Source organism: Pristis pectinata, chromosome 11, assembly GCF_009764475.1.
Source record: "Pristis pectinata isolate sPriPec2 chromosome 11, sPriPec2.1.pri, whole genome shotgun sequence".
In the NCBI taxonomy this organism is placed as follows: Eukaryota; Metazoa; Chordata; class Chondrichthyes; order Rhinopristiformes; family Pristidae; genus Pristis; species Pristis pectinata.
The window spans coordinates 3901083-3925587 of NC_067415.1; the positions used below are offsets into that span (position 1 = coordinate 3901083).

At 44.3% G+C, this 24505-nt stretch overlaps 2 protein-coding genes across 7 annotated transcripts in view; one reads left to right on the plus strand and one right to left on the minus strand.

Annotated features, from left to right (window-relative positions):
• Positions 1-22522, minus strand: part of LOC127575723 (mth938 domain-containing protein-like) — a 32051-nt gene extending 9529 nt beyond the window's left edge. The window contains exons 1-4 of one of the 2 annotated variants that reach the window (XR_007957119.1): positions 22354-22394; positions 20893-20998; positions 17560-17597; positions 994-1144 (exon numbers count right to left, since the gene is read on the minus strand). Coding sequence is in view for 1 of the 2 variants with exons in the window: in XM_052025723.1 (XP_051881683.1) it covers positions 994-1110; positions 12708-12737 (147 nt within the window). In the remaining variant the exon portion in view is untranslated. Of the gene's footprint in view, positions 1-993; positions 1145-12707; positions 12859-17559; positions 17598-20892; positions 20999-22219 lie in introns of both variants that reach the window. The other variant, XM_052025723.1, reaches the window with a different exon arrangement.
• Positions 22523-22528: 6 nt separating this feature from the next.
• The window catches only part of rsf1a (remodeling and spacing factor 1a), a 74245-nt gene continuing 72268 nt past the window's right edge, over positions 22529-24505 (plus strand). For 4 of the 5 annotated variants that reach the window (XM_052025675.1, XM_052025677.1, XM_052025676.1 and 1 more), the window contains exon 1: positions 22529-22673. In XM_052025675.1, coding sequence (XP_051881635.1) covers positions 22544-22673 — 130 coding nt within the window. In that variant the 5' untranslated portion in view covers positions 22529-22543. Of the gene's footprint in view, positions 22728-24505 lie in introns of all 5 variants that reach the window. The other variant, XM_052025678.1, reaches the window with a different exon arrangement.

Below are 24505 nucleotides of genomic sequence, written 5' to 3' on the forward strand. Positions count from 1 at the left end.
CCAACCATGGGAAAAAGACTGTGCACATTCACCTTATCTATGCCCCTCAAGATTTTATACACCTCTGTAAGATCACCTCTCATTCTACGCTCCAGTGAAAAAAGCCCTAACCTGTTCAGCATCTTGTACGATAGTTAGGACAGTGTGTGACTAGGAAAGGAACCTGCAGTTAATGGTGTTCCCAAGCACCTGCTTTTCATGTTTTTCTAGTGGTAAAGTTGTGTTGGTGCTGGTGATGTTGGTGGGAATGAAGGATTGGTTCAAGGACTGTTAGGGATGTGCAATGAATGCTGATGCCCATACCTCATGTAGCTCCAATGCTGGTGTCTATGTTCCACAGGAACCTACCAGATTCATCAATACAAATAGTCAAACACTTGTAGCCTGTGGTTTGTGTTCTTAAGCCTAAGTGGAGTTTGTTTTAATGTTCAAGACTTGAATAAAATTGACTGGAAATAATCGCTTCTCAAAAATAGATGAATAAAAAGTCTGTAACATACTTCAGCAGGGATGATGTGCGGCCAGGAAGGATAGATGATGTAGTTAAGGGGAAACTGGATATTTTCATGAAGAAGATGCTGACACTGTTAGATGAAGTAGAGTGGAAGGAGGCTTGTATATGGTGCATATACTCCAGCCTTGACCCTGTGGATAAATGGTTACGTCTGTGCTGTACATTCTAATCAATTTCATCTCATTTTCACTGCTGGATTATGGAATGAGCTGCCAGAGGAAGTGGTTGAGGCAGGTAAAAAACATTTAAAAGATACTTGGACAGGTATATGAATAGGAAAGGTTTAGAGGGATAGGGGTCAAACGTGGGCAACTGGTATTATTTTAGATGGGCATCTTTTTCGGCATGGACGAATTGGACAGAAGGGCCTGCTTCCATTCTGTATGACTCTCTCTCTCTATTGATTCACAGTACAAGAGGGTGACCCACTGTGCTTTTTTAATTCCTTCCTCTTTCAAGCTGCACCCGCTCTAACTCACATCAGTACCCGTCTCTCTCCAGTCCCAGGGCCGACTTCCTCCTGGCCAGACCTTGCAGTCCTTGTAAGTGGTGGGACAGTCCTGGACCTTCATCCGACCCCAAGACAGCGAAGCTATCTGTGGAGACTCCATAGTGGTAAGGGAGCAGAACCTGGAAGAGATTCTCAATCTGACATTAAAACGGCATACAGTGGAAAAAATGGCACGATTTTGCTTGGACAGTAAGTTGCGTGATCAGTTTATATGATGTGGTTGACTTTTAACTGCCCTTTGATACAATCTAGAAAACTGCTTTCAAGAAGCACTGAAGGATAAACCACAAAAGCCTAACTTGATGGTGACGTCTACATCCTGTGACCTAATAAATAATAAAATAAAATCCACAGCAAGACACAGGATAGGAGGTCGTGCATCCTCAAGCCTGTGCTGGCACTGATTGAGATCATGGCTGATCAGTGTCCTAATGTGCATCTATCCATCTTTTCCCCGTATAGGTTCTCCCCAGGTTACGACAGGGTACCCTTCCTGAGAACTGTTCATAACCCAGAACAGTTTGCAAGTTGGAAATGCAGCTGCCTGACAATATACTTAAACAAAAATGTGGGTCAACCACGGGCAATGTGTAGTTATACCAGGCTGTTTAACTCAACCATACAGATATTGCCGTGAACCAAGTTCCTACATGGCAGAAGATGCCTGCAGCCATGCAGCAGCCAGCAAATCCATCCCACTGGTCTCCCAAATGCTCGTTCGTATGTATGGGCTGTATCTAAGTCAAGGCATTCATAACCTGGGGAGGACCTGTATTCTTTAGTGCTTTTGTTTATCAAACTCAAATTTAAAATTAATGAACAATACACTATTGATTTTATAAAGATTTCCAAATCTTTATCACCGGTCTCTATCTATAAGTGCTTCCTAACTTTGCACTTGAAAGACCTGGCTCTAATTTTAAGGCTCATTATAAAAAATCTTACCTCATTCAGTAAATGTGGTTGTTCAGTCTACAGAATCATTCAAAGAATTCTACAACATTGCCTTTCAATGACTCCTACTTCTTGCGTTATTTTTTTCCCACCACACTTTCATCAATACTAAACCAAGATTTTGTGGATACAGGACATCTAAGACATCAGGGGCAGGCACGATAGTGTAGCGGTTAGCGTAACACTATCACAGTGCCAGCGACCCGGGTTCAATTCCGGCCACTGTCTGCAAGGAGCTTGTACGTTCTCCCCATCTATGCGTGGGTTTCTTCCGGATGCTCCGGTTTCTTCCCACATTCCAAAGACGTACGGGTTAGGAAGTTGTGGGCGTGCTATGATGGCGCCGGAAGCGTGGCGACACTTGCGAGCTGCCCCAGAACACTCTATGCAAAAAGGTGCATTTGTATTTCGATGTACATGTGACTAAAGAATTCTTATCTTATTTTATCTTATCTGAAATCAAAACAGAAAATGTTAGAAATAGAGAAAGAAGAGATTGCAGGATCTGGATCAACAAACAATCTGCTGGAGGAACTCAGCAGGTTGAGCAGCATCATTGGGGGGGGGGGTGGAAAGGATTTTTTGACATTTTGGGTCAAAACACTGCATCAGGATTTAGGATCAGGTTCCAATCCAAAACGATGTCAGCTCCTTTCCTCCCACTCATGCTGCTCAACCTTCTGAGTTCCTCCCTCAGATTAAATGTTTCTATGGAGACAGCAACAGAGATAACATTTCAAGTCTACGATCTTTTATCTGAAAAGTTGGTTCTGCTGTGGTTCTCCCTTCACAGATGCTTCTTCTCTTTTCAGATGTTTGCAGCCTTCAGTTTTCACCATTAGTTAAATCAGCCTCAATATTGAGCTACCTTCAGTAAAAGATAATAAGTAGAAACTTAGGAAGTTTCTTTATATAGAATCACATCATTCAGAACATTGTAAAGTGCTTCATTTCCACTGAAGAAACAACCATAATGACAATATTAATTCTGCAACTTGTCTGAAAATATCAACAAGAAGAATCTGGGTAAGGGAATGAAGTGGTTTTTATATTTGACCTCCACACAAATAAAGATACAGAATGGTGGTCAATAAATCTGGCCAGAATGTCTCAAACAAGTTGTCAAGTTCTAATAAAACCCATGTGGTTCATTGATCATAAAATCATAGAAAATCATGGAGTCTTACAGCACAGAAAGAGGCCATTTGACCCATCTCATCCATGCCAACCGTGATGCCCATCTACACGAATCTCATTTGACTGCATTAGGCCTGTATCCTTCTACTCCCTTCATATCCAAGTACCTGTCCAAATGTCTTATAAACATTGGAAGAATCTGTGGAAAGGTCCCTGAGGAAAACCCCGTCTCAAAACATTAACTGGTTTATCTTGCTGCTTGGGAAACAAAGGACTGCAGATGCTGGAATCTAGTTGGAAAACACGATGATGCTGGAGGAACTAATTTCACCACTAATTTTCACCCTGCTGTCCAATTCACTTGGACTATCTCTGACACCTCTCTCTCCTTCCTCGATCTTTCCATCTCCAGCTCAGGAGATTCCTTATCCACCGACATCTTCTACAAACCCACTGATGCCCACAGCTACCTCGTTTACAGCTCCTCCCACCCTGCCTCTTGCAAGGATCCTATCCCTTTTTCTCAATTTCTCCACCTTTGCCGCATCTGCTCCCTTGATGAGGCTTTCCACTCCAGGACATCCGAGATGTCCAACTTCTTTTCTAACTGGGGCTTCCCCCCGACTGTGGTTGAGCGAGCTCACAGCCGCATCTCTGCCACTTCCAACCCCTCCCAGACCCAACAGGGATAGGGTCCCCTTTTGTCCTCACATTTCATCCCACCAGCCTACGTTTCCAACACATCATTCTCCACCACTTCTGCCATCTCCAACGGGACCCCACCACCAAGTATATCTTCCCCTCCCTACCCCTTTCTACCTTTCGCAGGGACCACTCTCTCTGCGATTCCCTAGTTCACTCCCCCCTTCCGCATCCCCCCCCCCACCCATCCTGCTCCCACCCTGGGAACTTTCCACTGTCCCCGCCATGGGTGCAACACCTGCCCCTACACCACGTCTATCACCTTTATCCAGGGACCCAAACAATCCTTTTAGGTGAAACAGAGATTCACCAGCACGTCCCTTAATATCATCTACTGCATTCGGTGCTCCAAGTGTGGCCTCCTCTACATCGGTGAGACCAAACGCAGACTAGGTGTCCGTTTTGCGGATCACCTGCGCTCCGTCCGTAACCGCGATCTGCATCTCCCCGTTGCCGGTCACTTCAACTCCCCCTCCCACACTGTCACTGATATGTCAGTCCTCGGCCTCCTCCACTGCCAGGAGAATTCCAAGCGCAAACTGGAGGAACAGCCCCTCATTTTCCGTCTTGGAATCCTGCAGCCTAATGGCATGAATATTGAATTCTCCCACTTTAGGTTATTCCCACCCCCCTTCCCCACAAACCCCCCCCCCCCCCCCCAACCATGCTTCTTCTCTTCTTCCCTTTCCTAGCTTCATTTTCTCTGCCCTTTTTCTCTCTCTCTCCTTACCTGTGACCCATCCCCCGGTGGATCTGCTCTCCCCTCCTCCCCCACACCTGCCCATCACCCTATCTTTCCTGCATCTACCTATCACCACCCTGTGCCCACCACACCTCCCCTCTTTTATCCACCTACCACTGCTCTGCTTCTCCCCACCCCCCCCCCCCCCCCCCCATATATTGGGCTTCCCCTTTTCCTATCTTCAGTCCTGAAGAAGGGTCCTGAACCGAAACTTTGACTGCTTGCTTTTCTACAAGGATGCTGCCTGGCTTGCTGAGTTCCTCCAGCATCATCGTGTTTTTATCTTGCTGCTTAACTGGCTGAGATCTTCCCACATTTTCTGTTTACATTTCAGATTCCGGCATCCACGGTTTTATTAGTTTTCCTTCTAAATCCCATCTGGTCTTTATTGCAAAAGTGATTGGAGTTTAAGAATAGGGAGGTTTTGTTGGGTTAGTGACAGTTGTAGAGGGGTTGGTGAGGCTGCAACCTGGAGTACTGCGCACAGTTTGTTCTCTTACCTAAAAAAAGGGATATGGTAGCATGGGAGGCAGGCCAAAGGAACTTCATCAGGCTAATTCTTCGGATGAGAGGATTGTTCTGTCAAGAGAGACTAGATGCTTTTGGTTTGTGTTCCTTGGAGTCTAGAAGAATTAAGGGTGACCTTATCCAAGCATTCAAGACCCCTAAGGGCACTTGACTTAGGATGTTGAGATGTTCCACCAGTGGGAGGGTCACAAACCAGGGGACATAACTAAAAATAAGGGGCTAGTCATTTAAAATTGAAAATTTCTTCTCTCAGAGGGTAGTGAATCTCCAGAATTCTCTACGCCCCAGGGTTGGTGGAGGCAGGTCATAGAGATATACTTAAGGTGGAGCTAGGTAATATTTGAAGGATTGAGGAATTGAGGGTTATTTGGGAACTGGCACAGAAGAGATGGGAGGCCCGTCTAGATCAGCCATGATCATATTGAACGGCAGGGCAGGCTTGAGGGACAGAATGGCCTTGACTTTCTCTTATTTTCTTGCATTCTTGTCATCAATTTCCCAGCTTTATACTATATAGCTGACACTTGGTGGCTGCTAAACACTCCCAGCACATCATTTCAGTTGTAAAAACATGCAGCTGTGCCACAATACACTACAGCAGGAAACTAAGTTGACATCAATAGCAGCTTCTTCCTCTGTAAGAAATCCATTTGCAGCGGTGTCTAGGGAAGATAGAACCATAGAACATACAGCACAGAAAACAGGCCATTCAGCCCTTCTAGTCTGTGCCGAAACTTTATTCCGCTAGTCCCATTGACCTGCACTCGTCCATACCCCTCCAGACCTCTCCATCCATGTACCTATCCAATTTATTCTTAAAACTTCAGAGTGAGCCCAAATTTACCACGTCAGATGGCAGCTCGTTCCACACTCCTACCACTCTCTGAGTGATGAAGTTCCCTTAATGTTCCCCCAAACCTTTCCCCTTTCACCCTAAAGCCATGTCCTCTCCTACTTATCTCAAAGGGGTAACATCATCACCCCCAAGGCACCCATACCGCTTGTCTTGGACGTGTATCTCACTGTCAATATTCAAGAAACCTCCACTAAACAATAACATTGGGAGGACTATCACCACCATTAAAAGACAGTCTGCCATCATCTGCAGAAAATAAATGGCAGCTTTACTCATGTCCTGCGAGTAAAACAAAACATAAGCAGGAATTTCCACCTGCTCGATTGCTCTGCAGACATCCCTGTTGAAAGATGTCTATATGCAGGAGTGACAGTGGGGCAAGATCAGGTTGTTATCAGCTGAACACTCTGCCAACACTCAGCACTTTTATCAAACAAAGGGAAAATGATTGGTCAACCACCTATTAAAATTTGTTGTCTGTCAGATCCAGCCTTTGGTGTCTACTGATATCTTCTTTAAAACCACTGGCAAGAACCTACCAAACAAATGCTAAACATTTTGCTTTCAAATTCAATTGTGTACAATGATGTTGGCCACAGCTCTGCTGCTAGCACACACACCTCTAAGTCAAAGGGTTGTGTGTTCCAAATCCCACCGCAGAGCATAAAATCTAGGCAAGTGCTCCAATGCAGCACTGAGGATATGCTGTACAAAGGAGGTGCCAACTGTTGGAAAATAGGTTAAACTAAAGTCCTATCCTGTCTCCCATGTGGACATAAAAATCAGCACTACTTTGAATATATCCTTCAACCATCATCTGAATATTATCACTACTGTATGCAAGAACTCGTGTACAAATTGGCTGCCAAATTTCCTACATTATTCTTTAAAAGCACTCGGCTGGCTGCAGTGTGCTTTAGGATGTCATGACCCCATGACAGGCTTCTGGAAGTGCACAGCCTTAGTTAGGAATTCACTAAAATAACATTCCCTGAGATAGATAAGCTTAAATAGTGATTTCAGAAGAATGACAAATAAACTGTGTAAAACAAAAGTCATACCAATTCCTTAAACAAGATTTGCGTATTGCTAGATACAAAAGCAGCTGAAATGCAGTGGGGATTTACCTGTTCAGAACCCTGGTGGTCTGCTTTCCTCAAATTCTACACGAGTCCTCACTTCTTAATGTCACTACTGGAATATTCTTTCTATTTCAGGAGTACGAATCTAAATCGGTTGTGGTTGGGCTTCAGCCAACATCTGTTAGCTGGCTATAAGTAGAATGCAGTGCAATGTTCAAAATGAACCTTGCTTTAAAAACTACTTATCACATTATTCTTCCTAATGCTGCAAAAAGAATAAATTTCAATAAAATGAAACATGAGGGGATATTTTTCCCCACCCTCATTCCTTTCTCTTTCCTGCTGAAGGTAGTATCGTTGGCTGTGGCACAGATAAGTCAAGGGAACACAAGAATGATAAGATATCGAACATTCACTGCTTCCTGATAGTAATCATGCAAGTAGATATGTTAGCTAAAAAGGGTATACAGCAAAGTTGTCTTAATTGGCTGAGCCATAGAAAATAAAGGCAGGAAGGTCATGCTGAAAATGTATAAAGATTATGTTAGGGTACAGTGAGAGAAATTCATACAGGTCTGGTCAATACAGGAACAAGTGATAATGTGACAGGGTACCAAGGCAATGTTGTCAGGGTTGGAGAAATTCATGAGGAAAAATTAAGAAACTAGGGATCTGAGACTCTCTCCCTGAAAGGGTGATGGAAGTGGAAACACTCTACAATAGTTAAGAAGTACTTGAAAGAGTTCCTGATGTTGTGTTTGCTACAAGGTTATGAACGAAAAAGTGATATCCTATATTGTAAGCTTTGTTGATTTCTCCTGATGAGGAAATCTACTATTTACAACAAAGATCTGGCAATATTTCTCTACTTGAAACTGTGAAATCTTTATAATTCTCTAACCCAAAGACTGACAAGATTGAGGTGTGGAAGGAATGTCATCTGCCCTAAACTAACAGTCTTAAAAAGGACCATCCCAATAGTCCTAGCACTTAACATGTAAACACAAAATATCTGTTAGAGTCTGTTAGAGGCTATAGTGCAGGGTAACAAAATGGGTAATGATAACCAGGGTGTGTCAGGATGGGACAGTCCATATAAAGTTAAACGTTCAAAAGTCAGAGTTGGGAAGAATAGTATAAAAAAACAAAATTAAAGCCCTTTATCTGAATCCATACAACAGCTAGCAGAGCTGCTTTCTCTCAGCGCAAGAGAGATCTGGGTTCAATCTTGACCTCTGGTGCTGTCTGTGTGATTGTATGTTCTCCCTGTGATCGTGTGGGTTTCCCCCAGGTGTTCCACTTTTCCCAAAGATGTGTGAGATGGTAGGCTAATTGGCCACTGTAAATTGTTCCTAGTGTGTGGTTGAATGGGAGGATTTGGGGGGAGTCGAGGGGAAAATGGGGAAAATAAAAAGTGGGGTTAATGTAGGATTAGAGTAAATGGATGGGTGGTAGTCAGCACGGACTCGGTGGGCCGAAGGGCCTGTTTCCTTGCTGTACCTTTATAAGACTCTAAGCCAGATGAACTGAGAGAATGTGGTTTTGATCTGATAGTAAATACAGCAATAGAGTTTCAAGGTGACCAAGGCTGGAAACTGAATATTCCAGGATACCTGACATTCTGGAAGGCATCAAGGAAGATGTAGAGTTGTAGCTCTGCTGATAAAGGCGTAGTTCAGTGGTGAGAAAGTATCTTTAGAGTCATAGAGTAATACAGTACGGAAACAGGCCCTTTTGCCCAACTCGTCCAAGTCCGCTTGACCAAGATGTCTACCTGAGCTAGTCTCATTTGCCTAATTTGGCCCATATCCCTCTAAGCCTTTCCTATTCATGTACCTGTCTAAATGTCTTCTAAATGTTGTAATTGTACCCACTTCCTCTGGAGCTTGTTCCATATACTCTGCGTGAAAAAACTGGCCCTTCAGGAACAGCTTGTTCTCCTCCAACATCAGATTTCTGAATGGTCCATGAAACCCTCATTATTACTTTTTTTTTGCACTATTTATCTATTTTTGTAATTTATAGTAATTTTATATCTTTGCACTGTACTGCTGCCGCAAAACAACAAATTTCACGACATGTAAGTCAGTGATAATAAATCTGATTCTGATTCCCCTTTAAATCTTTCCCCTCTCACCTTATGCCTACGTCCTTTAGTTTTAGACTCCCCTACCCTGGGCAAAAGACTGTGACCATCCACTTTATCTACACCCCACATGATTTTATATACCTTTATCATGTCACCTCTTAGCTTCCTACACTCCAGGGAAAACAGTCCCAGCCTATCCAGCCTTATAACTCAAGCCCTCCAGTCCTGGTAAAACCGTTGGGAATCTTTGCTGCACCCTTTCTAGCTTAATGACATCCTTCCTATAGCTGGGCAACCAGAACTGCACACAAGTTACCTCTGGAGATCAAGATGTAGAATTCATTTGGGCAGAAAGAAGAAATTTATAAGGGAAAGAAGTTTATAATTTATAAGCCTCCATGTCCTGGCTAAACTATAGGAGAGTATAAATCAAGAAATAATAAGCGGTTGTAAGAAAGTTACTGAAACAATTGCGAGCAGCTTAATCATCGTCCATGAGGATGGAGTTCATAGAGACCATCTGGGACAGTTTCTTAGAACAATAGTTGTGGAACCAAGCAGGGAACAGACTACCTTAGATCAGATCATGTTTATTGATAAGGATAAATTAATGATATCATAATACAGGACCCTCTGGGGAAGAGTGATCATAACATGACAAATTTCATGTTAACTAATAAACTTAGGTCTAAAACTAGTATCTTAAACTTACATAAAGGGAAATGCAAAAATACCAATGCAAAATTAGCTAAAATAGACCTGGAAAATAGATTAAGAGGTAATGGAAAACAAATAAAGCTACAGATGCCAGAATCTGAAACAAAAAATGAAATGCTGGAAGAACTCCGCCACTCAAGCGACATCTGTCAAAACAGACACCAGAAGGGTGAATAAGCAGTGGCAGACGTTATAAAGGATTTCATAATTCTCAACCAAGGTATATTCCATTGGATAGTAAAATACTGGGTCATTTTATAGAAAAATAACAATACAGTTATAACTGAAGAGTTATAACTTCAGGAGAGGGGGCAGTGTACATGCACCTGTCTACATCAATGGTGCTGAGGTCAAGAGGGTTGACAGTTTCAAGTTCCTGGGAGTGAACATCACCAACAGCCTGTCCTGCTCAAGTCACATAGATGCCACAGCCAAGAAAGCTCACCAGCGCCTCTACTTCCTCAGGAGGCTGAAGAAATTTGGTTTGTCCCCTTTGACTCTCACCAACTTTTACCGAAGCACCAGAGGAAGCATCCTATCTGGATGTATCAAGGCTTGGTATAGCAACTGCTCTGCCCAGGACCACAAGAAACTGCAGAGAGTTGTGGACACAGCCCAGTGCATCACAGACACTAGCCTCCCCTCCTTGGACTCTGTCTTTACCTCTCATTGTCTTGGTGAAAGCAGCCAGCATAATCAAAGACCCCTCCCACCTGAGACATTCTCTCTTCTCTCCACTTCCATCAGGTAGAAGATACAGGAGCCTGAGGGCACGTACCACCAGACTTAAGGACAGCTTCTACCCCACTGTGATAAGACTATTGAACGGTTCCCTTATACAATGAATGGACTATGACCTCATGATCTACCTTGTTGTGACCTTGCACCTTATTGCACTGCACTTTCTCTGTAGCTGTGACACTTTACTCTGTACTGTTATTGTTTTTACCTGAACTACATCTATGCACTCTGTACTAACTCAATGTAACTGCACTGTGTAATGAATTGACCTGTATGATCGGTATGCAAGACAAGTTTTTCACTGTACCTCAGAACAAGTGACAATAATAAAACAATACCAATACCAATTAAGGATGGTATCAAATTGAAAGAATTACATAATCACGGAAGGAGGTCATAAAACCACAAGAACAGGAGAAGACCATTCAGCCCCTTGAGCCTGCCCCACCATTCAATAGATGATGGCTGATCCAACATTTCTCGTCCACTTTTGTGCTCTTTCCCTGACCCCCCTTACTGATTAGAAATCTATCTGCTCTATCTTGGCTATACACAATGTTTCTACCCCCACAGGTTTATGTGGCAAAAAGCTCAAAAAATTTCGCAACCCTGTGAGAGAAGAAATTCTTCCTGACCTGTCTTAAATGGGCGCACACTTAGTCTGAGACCATGCTCTCTGGTTCTGGCCTCTTCCAGGATTCAAAACCCCTCTCTCTTGCAATATCTCTCCAGCCCCACGCATTATGTAGCTCCGGAGGTGATCTGTAGGTCACTATCCTATAAATCCTGCCTCTTAATTTCTTGTCTATCTCCTTTAAATCTGCAGGACATCATCCCTTCCCCTACCTACGCTATTGATGAATGGTCAAAGAGCTCTGCATCTTCACTCTCCCCCTCAATTTCCTGCAGACACCAGTGATAACTTTAGTTCTGGTCCCATTTCTGTAACCACAGGAAAAAAAATTATTTGTTCCCTTAACTATAGATTTCCCCACAACCGTTGGTCTCTTAATCCTTCTTCTCCCTTCCTGTACAGCTGAGCCATTAATGGTGTTATGGCCTTGACTCTGGCTGCACTTCCCAGCAGAAATGTTTCCACTATGAATACAACCGAATACCAGCTGAAATAAGTTGATCTTGGGAGTCTCCTGAACTACCTGCCAGCTCTTTATTTGCTCTGTCTGGCAATCACCCATTTCCCCTTGCCTGCACTCTCTGGAGCTGAGTGACCATCTCCCCTGTCTTGGTGAAGCAGCCAGCATAATCGAAGACCCCACCTACCCGGGTCATTCTCTCTTCTCTCCTCTTCCATCAGGTAGAAGGTACAAGAGCCTGAGGGCACATACCACCAGACTTAAGGACAGCTTCTACCCCACTGTGACAGGACTATTGAATGGTTCCCTTATATGATGAGATTGACTATGACCTCACGATCTACCTTGTTGTGACCTTGCACCTTATTGCACTGCACCTTCTCTGTAGCTGTGACACTTTACTCTGTGCTGTTACTGTTTTTACCTGTACTACATCAATGCACTCTGTACTAACCCAATGTAACTGCACTGTGTAATTAATTGATCTGTACAATCGGTATGCAAGACAAGATTTTCACTGTACCTCAGTACAAGTGACAATAATAAACCAATACCAATACCAATACCAAAATATCTTATCCATGAAGCACTCGGCCTCACAGATGGGACAACGTCATGAGAGCGGCTGATCAAGCTCCAAAGCTCAGAGCTTGAGCTCCTGGAACTGATGACACTTCTTGTAACCTTGGACGTCTAGGACACTGAATTGGTTTCCTGCCACAGAATTAACCATCTTTGGCATCAAGTGCTCAACTGGTACAGGCGAAACCTGCATTACGGCTGTCATGGAAATTTGCCTTTACAAAATTCACAAATTACTACCTAAAAATTTGAGACAAGGAATAAAATTTGCTCTCATTAAACTTATGTGAGAAAAAATAAGTAAACACCATTTTTTATCCAACTTGCACTTCTTGAAGTATGCACAGATGACGCAGTTTCATGTTAAGTAAAATCATGATACAGTTTTCAAGGAGCACAATCCCCCTGTAACGTGGGAGTGACCTGTACATGCCCTGCTCTCCCTTTTTCCCTCTTACTTTACTGCAACTATATTTTTTGCTGGCCATCCAATAATTCGAGCCCAGTTTTGGATTGTTGAATGATTGATGGAGCTTTCAATGTCCGCGTCGCTCATAGCGGCTGTTACCACAGGCAGGATTCTTGATTCTATAGGGTATTGTACTGCTGCTGCAAAACAACAAATTTAACGTCATATAAGTCAGTGATAATAAATCAGATTCTGATTCTACTGGTGATGCCACATGTGGAATATTGTGCAAGGTATTGGATGAAGAATGCAAATACATCAGAAGTTCAGAAAAGGTTTATTAGACTGAAATTCTAAAATTTAGATGAATGAGAGATATCAATAGGGTGAATGCCAGGAGGATGTTTCCACTGGCTGAGGAATCTAGAGCCCAGGGTAGGTCTCAGAATAGGGGATAGGCCATCTAGGACTGAGACAAGGAGATAGCAAGATGACGCCGGAGTGTGGTGACACGTTGCAAGCTGCTCTCTACAGATCTACTCATTACCTTTACTATAATTGTTCTGCACTTTTAAATTTAAACTCTATGTCTCTAACTATCACTAATAATGCTCTTTTAAATCTTCTTACAGGGCTGGCGATCTTCTGATGTATGACCTCATGACCTCACGATCTACCTTGTTGTGACCTTGCACCTTATTGCACTGCACTTTCTCTGTAGCTGAGACACTTTACTCTGTACTGTTATTGTTTTTACCTGTACTACATCAATGCACTCTGTACTAACTCAATGTAACTGCACTGTGTAATGAATTGCCCTGTAAGATCGGTTTGTAAGACAAGTTTTTTCACTGTACCTCGGTACAAGTGACAATAATAAACCAATACCAATACCAATATTTTTTCACTCAGAGAATGGAGAATCTTTGAAATTCTCTACACCTGAGGGCTGTTGAGTTCATTCAAAGTTAAGATCAATAGAGTTCTGGTTATTAAGGGAATTGGCGTAGTGCAGGAATGTGGCACTAAGGCAGATGATTAGCCATGATCATGATAAATGGTGGAGCAGATTCTACAATGCCCAGTTCCACAATGAACTGTTTGTTACATCACAGTATGTCACATGTTATGGTTCTAAAAGTGATTCCTCAACCAACACTAAAGCATTGCCAGTGAGAGTGTCTAGTCATTATCACACTGTTGTTGGGAGCTTGCTATGTTTCCTCCTTTACAACAGTCACTACATGGCAAAAGTAAACCCGTTCTTTCTGCCTTCTGTCTCACATTTCACTGAATGTACATTCTTCTGCTGACCGGCCAATGTTTCTAGCCTGGCTCTAAACCACCAGGGGTTTAATGACCATCTCCTCTTTCCCTGTTCCTAAGTAATCAGACTACAATGCTATAGCTCTCGTACCTGACTGCAGATAATATGCCCAGTGATTTATCTGCATCTCCTTGATGGTATGTAGTACGAAAAGCGTCAGGCTTGGGATCATTTAACATAGCTAACCTTGAAATAATATGGAGGAGAGTGAAGAGAGGCAACTGGGTTAGGCCCTTGTTAGTTGAACTATTTCAAAATACTTTGGAGACACAAGAGACTGCAGATGCTGGAATATGGAGACAAACTATCTCTGGAGGAACTCAGTGTGTCAAACAGCGGGGTGGAGGAGAAGGAATTGTCAAATTCAAAATATTTTGCTGTTTTTTTGATCAGCATAGGAACTATTAAACAAGCTTAATCAATTTCATAGAACATTACAGCACAGTACAGGCCCTTCAGCCCACAATGTTGTGCCAACATTTTATCCTCTAATTTCTCCAACAGATCCCAGAGACAATATCTAAATTACGCTGATGTGGCGGTAACAACACTATACAATTGACCTCAGTATACAAAGGGAGGCAAATGAACCAAAACACCAGATGTAGTTCAGTGAGAAGCATTCCTGCCGCATCAGGTAGCTTGGGGTTTAAATCCCAGTCCAGATACCTGAGCATAAGATCCAGGCTGATCCTTCCTGTACCTATGGAGGGAGTGCTGCACTGGTATCATCAGTCTCCCTCAACCAGGAGCAAGGGAGTGTTTCCCACTGACCTAGCCAAAGTTTATTTAATCCCATCACTGCAACAGAATATCATGCAGTGCATAATTTTGCTGTTGCATTATATTTAAAGTTATTTAATTGTTTAATTGTTTAATTATTTGTTTTGCTATTTTAGGAACTATGATGGAAATTCATTTGATTATAAGTATAGAACTGAGGTTAGAATATGACAGTCCCCACTGCTGAGAAGTCTTGTACCTGCCTTGTCAGCTCATGAATAATTAGCTGCTTCAGAATGTTAGGGCAACCAGCCAGCATGGAGATACTGTCCAACAAGGAGCCAACAACTTAGAAAAAGAATGCGATATCTCTGGAGAGGATGGAAAGTTTTATGAGGATGTTGTCAAGACGGGAGAATTTTAGCTATAAAGGGAAATTGGCTTGGGATGGCTTCCAGGGAAAAAGGCTGAGTGTAGGTTTAATGAAGGTGTATAAAATTATGAAGAGTGAATAGGATAGAACTCATTTCAGTTGAAGGAGAATCAATAATTTAAAGATTACGGTCCTAATGCATGTATATGCAAAACAAGGTCACGTGCCTTAATGACAACTGACCAGTGGCTCTGACATCCACCACCATGAAGTGCTTCAAGAGCCTGGTCATGGCACACATTAACTCCAGCCTACCAGAAAACCTCGACCCACTGCAATTCGCCTACCATCGAAACAGGTCTACGGTGGACACCATCTACCTGTCCCTACACTCATCTCTGGAGCATCTGGACAGTAAAGACACCTATGTCAGACTATTGCTTATTTACTACAGCTCCACCTTCAATACCATAATTCCAAGCAAACTCATCACCAAACTCCAAAACCTGGGACTTAACACCTCCCTCTGCAACTGGATCCTTGACTTCCTGACCAACAGACCACAATCAGTAAGGTTAGGGAGCAACACCTCAGGCACGATTATTTTCAACACTGGTTCCCCACAAGGCTGCATCCTCAGCTCCCTACTCTACTTCCGAAACATTCATGACTGAGTGGCCAGATTCTGCTCTCATCCTATCTACAAGTTTGCAGATGACACCACCGTAGTGGGCCGTATCTCAAATAACGATGAGTTGGAGTACAAGAAGGAGATAGAGAGCTTAGTGACATGGCGTCATGACAACAAACTTTTCCTCAATGTCAGCAAAACAAAAGAGCTGGTCATTAACTTCAGGAAAGGGGGCGGTGTACATGCACCTGTCTATATCAATGGTGCTGAGGTTGAGAGGGTTGAGAGCTTCAGTTCCTGGAGTGAACATCATCAATAGCCTGTCCTGGTCCAACCATGTAGACGCCACGGCCAAGAACGATCACCAGTGCCTCTACTTCCTCAGTATGTAAAAGTAATTTGACATGTCCCCCTTGACACTCACTAACTTTTATTGATGCACCATAGAAAGCATCCTATCTGGATGCATCATGGCTTGGTATGGCAACTCCTCTGCCCTGGACTGCAGAGAGTTGTGGACACAGCTCAGCACATCATGGAAACCAGCCTCCCCTCTATGGACTCTGTCTATACTTCTTGCTGCCTCAGTAAAGCAGCCAGCATAATCAAAGACCTTACCCACCCAGGATATTCTCTCTTCTCCTCTCTCCCACCAGGCAGAAGATACAAAAGCCTGAAAGCACGTACCTCCAGGCTTAAGGACAGCTTCTACCCCGTTGTTATAAGACTATTGAATAGTTCCCTAGTATGATAAGACAGATTCTTGACCTCACAATCTACCTTGTTATGACTTTGCACCTTATTGTCTACCTGCACTGCACTTTCTCTGTAGCTGTGACACTTTAGTCTGCATTCTGTATTGTTTTCCCTTGTACTACCTCAATGCACTGTTGTAATGAATTAATCTGTATGAATGGTAAGCAGGACAAGTTTTTCACTGTACCTCGATACAAGTGACGATAATAAACCAATTCCACTTCCAATATATGGAATTAGTTTGATGGGTGCAATGATCAGCATGGACGTAGTGGGCCAAAGGGCCTGCCTCTATGCTGTACAACTCCATTACTCTAAGTAGGAGAAGTAGATTTAAACTAATGGGTAGATGGGAAGACTTATTTTTAAACCAAACAGTTGGAGGGGGTGGTTGGGAGAAAGGTGGTCTGCAGCTCAATGCCTGAAAGCCTAAATTAAATGTAACCTTTATTACATTTAAAAAAAGCACTCTAAGAACGTGAAAATAGACTAAATAGGATTTTTTTTTGAAGATACAAAAGCCTGAAAGCACATCTTGGCATAACGCTATTACAGCGCCAGCGACCCGGGTTCAATTCCTGCTGCTGTCTGTAAGGAGTTTGTACGTTCTCCCTGTGTGTCTGCGTGGGTTTCCTCCGGGTGCTCCGGTTTCCTCCCACATTCCAAAGACGTACAGGTTAGGAGCTGTGGGCATGCTGTGTTGGCGCCGGAAGAATGGCAACACTTGTGGGCTGCCCCCAGAACATCCTCAGTAACGCAACAGGACAACTTCACTGTGTTTCGATGTACACGTGACTAATAAATAAATATCTTCTATTAAGGACAGCTTCTATCCTGCTGTTATAAGACTATTGAATGGTTCCCTAGTACGATAAAATGGACTCTTGACCTCACAATCTACCTCATTATGACCTTGCACCTTATTGTCTGCCTGCACTGCACTTTCTCTGTAACTGTAACACGTTATTCTGGATTCTGTTAACCCTTTACTACCACAATGCACTGTTGTAATGAATTGATCTGTATGACCGGTATGCAAGACAAGTTTTTCACTGTACCTCGGTATAAGTGACAATAATAAACCAACTTACCGATTTACCAAATGGCCACCCTGTGAATTCTTTTCGTTCTATAAAGAAAACAAAGTGTTTGTGAAAAAAAACCAAAACATTTCTCCCATGTTAAAACATTACTGCTAACCAGTAGTGAGTGAATCATCTGAAAGTTCTTTTGGCTTACAATGTAGTGAAAATCTGGCAGAACTAAATGTCTCCTTCTTTCTCTCTCCCTCTCTACTATATGTATCTGAAGGTGAGGAGACATCTCCAGTTAAGTTTAGGCATAAAGCTCCATTATAAACAAGCATGTATGGCAACACTGATGGAGAGATGCATTTTTGGAAGTCCCATCATACAAATGAGACATTAACCCTTATCTTCCCTCTCAGGTGGATATGAATTGTAAAATATCCCATGGGCACATTTTCAAGAAGCAGAGGCCTTTTTCCCTAGAGTCAATATTTATGTCTCAACTGACGTCACCAAAAGAGATTATCCATTAGTGGGATCTTACTGTGCAAACACTGGCTACTTCATTTCTATCAGTAGAATATTAAGCACTTAAAAACTATTTAATTGGAGTATTGTGTAGTTTTGGTCATCCTGTTGTAGGAAAGATGTCACTAAGCTGGAAAGAGTGCAAAGAGGACTTACGAGAATGCTGCCAGGACTTGAGCGACTGAGTTATAGGGAGAGGTTGGGCAGGCGAGGACTTTATTCCTTGGAGCATAGGAGAGGGGTGACCTTATAGTGGTGTATAACATCATGAGGAGCATAGATAGCGTTAGGGATTCAGAAGTTATGGAATTATGTGAATATAACAGATATTAATTCGAACGAGAACCAGTCTTCAGTCCTTAAATGTAAATTGCAAGCAGTAATCAGTTTGAATTAAAAGGACAGCTTGCAAACAAACAGCACTGTCTAGAGAGCACAGGCTGCTGGCCCACAGCAGGGGCTGGCTGCTCAAGAGATATGGTTTGCAAAGTGAAGTGACCATGAGACGCTTTTGTATTCATCAGCCAAAGGTAAGACAACAGGGTTATGTTAATTGGCTTACATCAAACCAGGCAACTATGGCTAAGTTATTTCAGAACATAGAACATAGAACACTACAGCACCGTACAGGCCCTTCGGCCCACAATGTTGTGCCGACATTTTATCCTGCTCTAAGATCTATCTAACCCTTCCCTCCGACATAGCCCTCCATTTTTCTGTCATTCATGTATCACCTAAGAGTCTCTTAAATGTCCCTTATGTATCTGCCTCCACAACCTTTGCTGGCAGTGCATTCCACGCACCCACCACTCTCTGTGTAAAAAACTTACCTCTGACATCCCCCTTATACCTTCCTCCAATCACCTTACAATTATGCCCCCTTGTGTTAGCCATTGTTGCCCTGGGAAAAAGTCTCTGACTGTCCACTCGATCTATGCCTCTTATCATCTTGTACACCTTTATCAAGTCACCTCTCATTCTCCTTCTCTCCAAAGAATAAAGCCCTAGCTCCCTTAGTCTCTCCTCATAATGCATGCTCTCTAAACCAGGCAGCATCCTGGTAAATCTCCTCTGCACCCTTTCTAAAGCTTCCACATCCTTCCTATAATGAGGCAACCAGAACGGAACAATACTCCAAGTTTGAACCATTGTGACTAAGTTCCAAGAAGCTTGCAAACCACATTGATGTTGTCACCTAGCACATTAAATATAGTCACAGGCATATTTGATCAATCAATAGTTGGGATATCTGTGTACTCAGAGAGTCAGCCCTCACAGCCTTAACTTTGGATGTCTGGGTTCTCTGTCCTCAGAAGTTTTTAGATCATCCATATGAATTACTTTGTCCCATCAAAGGTGTTTGAACATTCAGAGGTGTCTCCCATTGTAGATATGTAACTCAAATAAAGTATTGTCAGACTCAAAATTTTGAAGTGAACAATTATGGTTATTGAAATTATATTGAATCACCTGCTGTTACCTTTGATCTTAATAGTATAAAAATGTGGTGTACTTTGAGTTTAGGAGGCTCAACCGAAAGGGTGCCCAGGAGAATGCCTGCTTGTCATGATGAATAAAGACTTCTATATCACCATCTTCGGTGTCTTTCCAGTGACTCAGATCACAGTCACAACAGATAGGGTGAATGCACATAGTCTTTTCAGGGAAAGTGAATAAAAACTAGAGTTTAAGGTAAGAAGTCATAAAGCACTACAGCACAGAACCAGGCCCTTTGGCCCATCTAGTCCATGCCATCCTGGTTTTCTGCCCAGTCCCATCTACCTGCACCCAGCCCATCGCCCTCCATACCCCTCCCATCCACGTACCTATCCAAACTTCTCTTGAATGTTACAATTGAACCCACATCCACCACTTCCGCTGGCAGCTCGTTCCCCACTTGCACCACCCTCTGAGTGAAGAAGATCCCCCTCAGATTCCCCTTAAATATTTCATTTTTACCCTAAACCTCTAGTTCTAGTCTCACCCAATCTGAGGGGAAAAAGCCTGCATACATTCTATACCACTCATAATTTTGTAAACTTGTATAAGATCTCCCCTCATTCTCCTGAGCTCCAGGGAATAAGGTCCTAACCTATTCAACCTATCCCTGTAACTCAGGTCCTCAAATCCCGTCAACATCTGTGTAAATTTTCTCTGCACTCTTTCACGATAGTGCAGCAGTTAGCGTAACACTATTACCTGGGGATTTATCCACCCTAATTTGCCTCAAGACAGCAAGCACCTCCTCTTCCGTAATCCAGATACGGTCCATGACCTCACTACTCTCAGTTCTATTGTCTGTGTCTGTCTCCTGAGTAAACACAGATGCAAAAAAATCCACTTAAGATCTCCCCCATCTCTTCCGGCTCCACGCATATATGACCACACTGATCTTCAAGAGGATGTGAGTGAAAGATTTAAAAGGGAACCTTCTCGCAGAGGGTGGTGCATATATGAAATGAGCTGCCAGAGACAGTAGTTGAGGCAGGTACAATAACAACCTTTAAAAGACATCCGGACAGGTAAGTAGAGAGGAAATGGGCTAAGTGTAGGCAAATGGGATGACCTTAGGTGGGTACCTTGTTCAGCATGGACGAGTTGGGCTGAAGGGCCTCTTTCTGGCATGCTGTATTACTCCATGACTCTAATTGACCATGTGGAGTTTTGGAAGTGGTTTGGAAAGGAGATTTGCATTGCTGATTTTTTGTTACCAAATACAGATTTCAATCCTGAAGACCATCCTTTGTGTCAAGGCTCACAAGAATGATCCTGGGAATGAAAGACTTAACGCATGAGGAGTGTTTGATGTCTCTGGGCCTGCACTCGATGGAGTTCAGAAGGGTGTGGGGAGATCTCATTAAACCTTACCGAATACTAAAAAGCCTGGATGGAGTGGACGTAGAGAGGATGCTTCCATTAGTAGGAGAGTCTACGATCCAAGGGCACATCCTCAGAAAGGGACGTCTCCTGAGAACTGAAATGAGGAAAAATTTTTTCAACCAGAGGGTGGTGAATCTGTGGAATTCGTCACCACAGAAGGCTGTGGAGGCCAAGTCATTGGGTATATTTAAGGCAGAGATTGATAGGTTCTTGATTGGTAAGGGGGTTAACAGTTACAGGGAGAAGGCAGGAGAATGGGGTGGAGGGAAAAAAAACAGCCATGATTGAATGGCAGAGCAGACTCAATAGGCCAAATTACCTAATTCTGCTCCTATATCTTATGGTTTTATGGGAGAAAGAAAGGACTGCAGATGCTGGAATCTAGATGAAAAAACAGCAAGATGCTGGACGAACTCAGCAGCATCTGTGGAGAAAAGCAAACGGTCAACGTTTTGGGTCAAAGAAGGGTATTGACCCAAAATGTTTACAGTCTGCTTTTCTCCACAGATGCTGCCTGGCCCGCTGAGTTCCTCCAGCATCTTGTTGTTTTCTCATTATGGTTTTATGGTCCTGAAACGCCGACCGTCCATTTCCCTCCACAGATGCTGCCTGACCCTCTCCTCCAGCAGTTTGTTTGTTGCTCCAGATTCCAATCAATGGTGGCACTGGAGCATGGTGAATCATTGCAAGCTGCTCTCTGCAGATCTACGCATTACTCCCATTACAATTGTTCTATTCTTATAAATCTAAGTTCTATGACTCTAAGAATTACATTTTAAATGCATTCTGTTACTGCTTTCTCTTGCACAGTAGCGTAACGGTTAGCGTAACACTTTACAGCACCAGTGACCCGGGTTCAATTCCTGCCGCTGTATGTAAGGAGTTTGTACGTTCTCCCCGTGTCTGCGTGGGTTTCCTCCGGGTGCTCCGGTTTCCTCCCACATTCCAAAGACGTACGGGTTAGGAAGATGTGGGCATGCTATGTTGGCGCCGGAAGCGTGGCGACACTTGCGGGCTGCCCTCAGAACACTCTACGCAAAAGATGCATCTCACTGTGCGTTTCGATGTACATGTGACTAATATAGAAATCTTTATCTTATCCCAAATGCGCTGTTGTAACGAAATGATCTGTATGGATGGCATGCAAAAGAAAGTTTTTCCACTGTACCTCAGTTCATGTAACAATAGTAAACCAACTTTTTTAAAGCTTTCTTTAGCTCATATTTTTTTTAAGCTCTTCTGTCTCCTTTGGCCCTATCTTGAATTAGTTAGGCCTCAGCAGTGCCAAATCTCTCCATTTGTTCAACACACTCACCTATTTGGTGCCTCAATGGCTAAAAACAAAACACAATCAATCCCTCTCTGCTTCAGGTTGCAGCTTTACGCCACTTTTGTGAAGGGTTTTTGGGGGAGGGTTTTCTCTGCTAACTTTCAGGGAGGAGATTTTACCAACGGTTGCCCCTGGCAACGGCCGCCCGGATCGATTCCATTGCTCACGCCTGGCTGGTCCCCGCGCTGCAGGACGGGCTGCTGGCGGACTCCTTCCCGCCCGCCCAGTCCTCCCACCCTCGCCCGTGAGGGCTCGGCAGCGTTGCACGTTGGGATAGCGGAGGACGTCGGCGAGTCCTCCGACATTAAGATGGCGGCGGTCGCCTCCAAGCCCAATTTCGCCGTTGTCTGCTCGTTCCTAGAGCGCTATGGCGCCTCGCTGGAACTGCCCGAGTTCACCTTCCCCGAGCTGGAAGAAGCGCTGGAAAATAAAAAATCGGGTAAGGGTAAAATAAATCTCCTCAGGAAAGACGCCGCAAGATGGTCATTGTGAGGTAAATAGACGGTTCACCAGCATCCCCCCCCCCCCCATTATGTGTGGTAACCGGGCATTGTTTGCACAGCCGTCAGAATAAAAACCCCTCTCCCCGATTTACCCCCACTCAAACTCATCCAAAACTTCTTTTATAAACCGATTACAGATGAATCGAAAACCAATTGCCTTTTTTTCAGGCGCCTTTTAACATCACGCATGCGCATGCACCACTTGAGACTTCCTGTAAAAAGTAATGCAAAAAAAAATAAAAATATAATGTTATTTTATTTCTTTTTTTCTCTCTCTGATCGCCATCTTGCGTTGTCTTGTTGTTTTGCCTCACACCCCCCCCTCCCCCCGCCCTCTGGATGTTGTTCTCTTTCATTCATCTATTTTGTTTACCGCCTCTTTAAAATATGCATAACTTGAGTTGGTGCTACAGTAATGGTTTTGTGCATTCTTTGCTTTTACTCCACATGACCTCTTCAAACCCCGCCCCCTTCTCTCTCTCCCCTCCCTTCCCTTCCCTCTCTCTCCCCTCCCTTCCCTTCCCTCTCTCTCCCCTCCCTTCCCTCTCTCTCTCTCTCCCCTCCCTTCCCTTCCCTCTCTCTCCCCTCCCTTCCCTTCCCTCTCTCTCCCCTCCCTTCCCCCTCTCTCTCTCTCCCCTCCCTTCCCTCTCTCTCTCCCCTCCCTTCCCTCTCTCTCTCCCCTCCCTTCCCTCTCTCTCTCTCTCTCTCCCCTCCCTCTCTCTCTCTCTCTCTCCCCTCCCTTCCCTCTCTCTCTCTCCCCTCCCTTCCCTCTCTCTCTCTCCCCTCCCTTCCCTCTCTCTCTCTCTCCCCTCCCTTCCCTCTCTCTCTCTCCCCTCCCTTCCCTCTCTCTCTCTCCCCTCCCTTCCCTCTCTCTCTCTCCCCTCCCTTCCCTCTCTCTCTCTCTCCCCTCCCTTCCCTCTCTCTCTCTCCCCTCCCTTCCCTCTCTCTCTCTCTCCCCTCCCTTCCCTCTCTCTCTCTCCCCTCCCTTCCCTCTCTCTCTCTCTCTCCCTCGCTTCCCTTCCCTCTCTCTCTCTCTCTCCCTCGCTTCCCTTCCCTCTCTCTCTCTCTCCACTCCCTTCCCTCTCTCTCTCTCCCCTCCCTTCCCTCTCTCTCTCTCCCCTCCCTTCCCTTCCCTCTCTCTCTCCCCTCCCTTCCCTTCCCTCTCTCTCTCTCCCCTCCCTTCCCTTCCCTCTCTCTCTCTCCCCTCCCTTCCCTCTCTCTCCCCTCCCTCTCTCTCCCCTCCCTTCCCTCTCTCTCCCCTCCCTTCCCTCTCTCTCTCCCCTCCCTTCCCTCTCTCTCTCTCCCCTCCCTTCCCTCTCTCTCTCTCCCCTCCCTTCCCTCTCTCTCTCTCCCCTCCCTTCCCTCTCTCTCTCTCCCCTCCCTTCCCTCTCTCTCTCTCCCCTCCCTTCCCTCTCTCTCTCTCCCCTCCCTTCCCTCTCTCTCTCTCCCCTCCCTTCCCTTCCCTCTCTCTCTCTCTCTCTCCCCTCCCTTCCCTTCCCTCTCTCTCTCTCTCCCCTCCCTTCCCTTCCCTCTCTCTCTCTCTCCCCTCCCTTCCCCCTCTCTCTCTCTCTCCCCTCCCTTCCCTCTCTCTCTCCCCTCCCTTCCCTCTCTCTCTCTCTCTCCCCTCCCTTCCCTCTCTCTCTCTCCCCTCCCTTCCCTCTCTCTCTCTCTCTCCCTCGCTTCCCCTCTCTCTCTCTCTCCCTCGCTTCCCTTCTCTCTCTCTCTCTCTCTCCCTCGCTTCCCCTCTCTCTCTCTCTCTCCCTCGCGT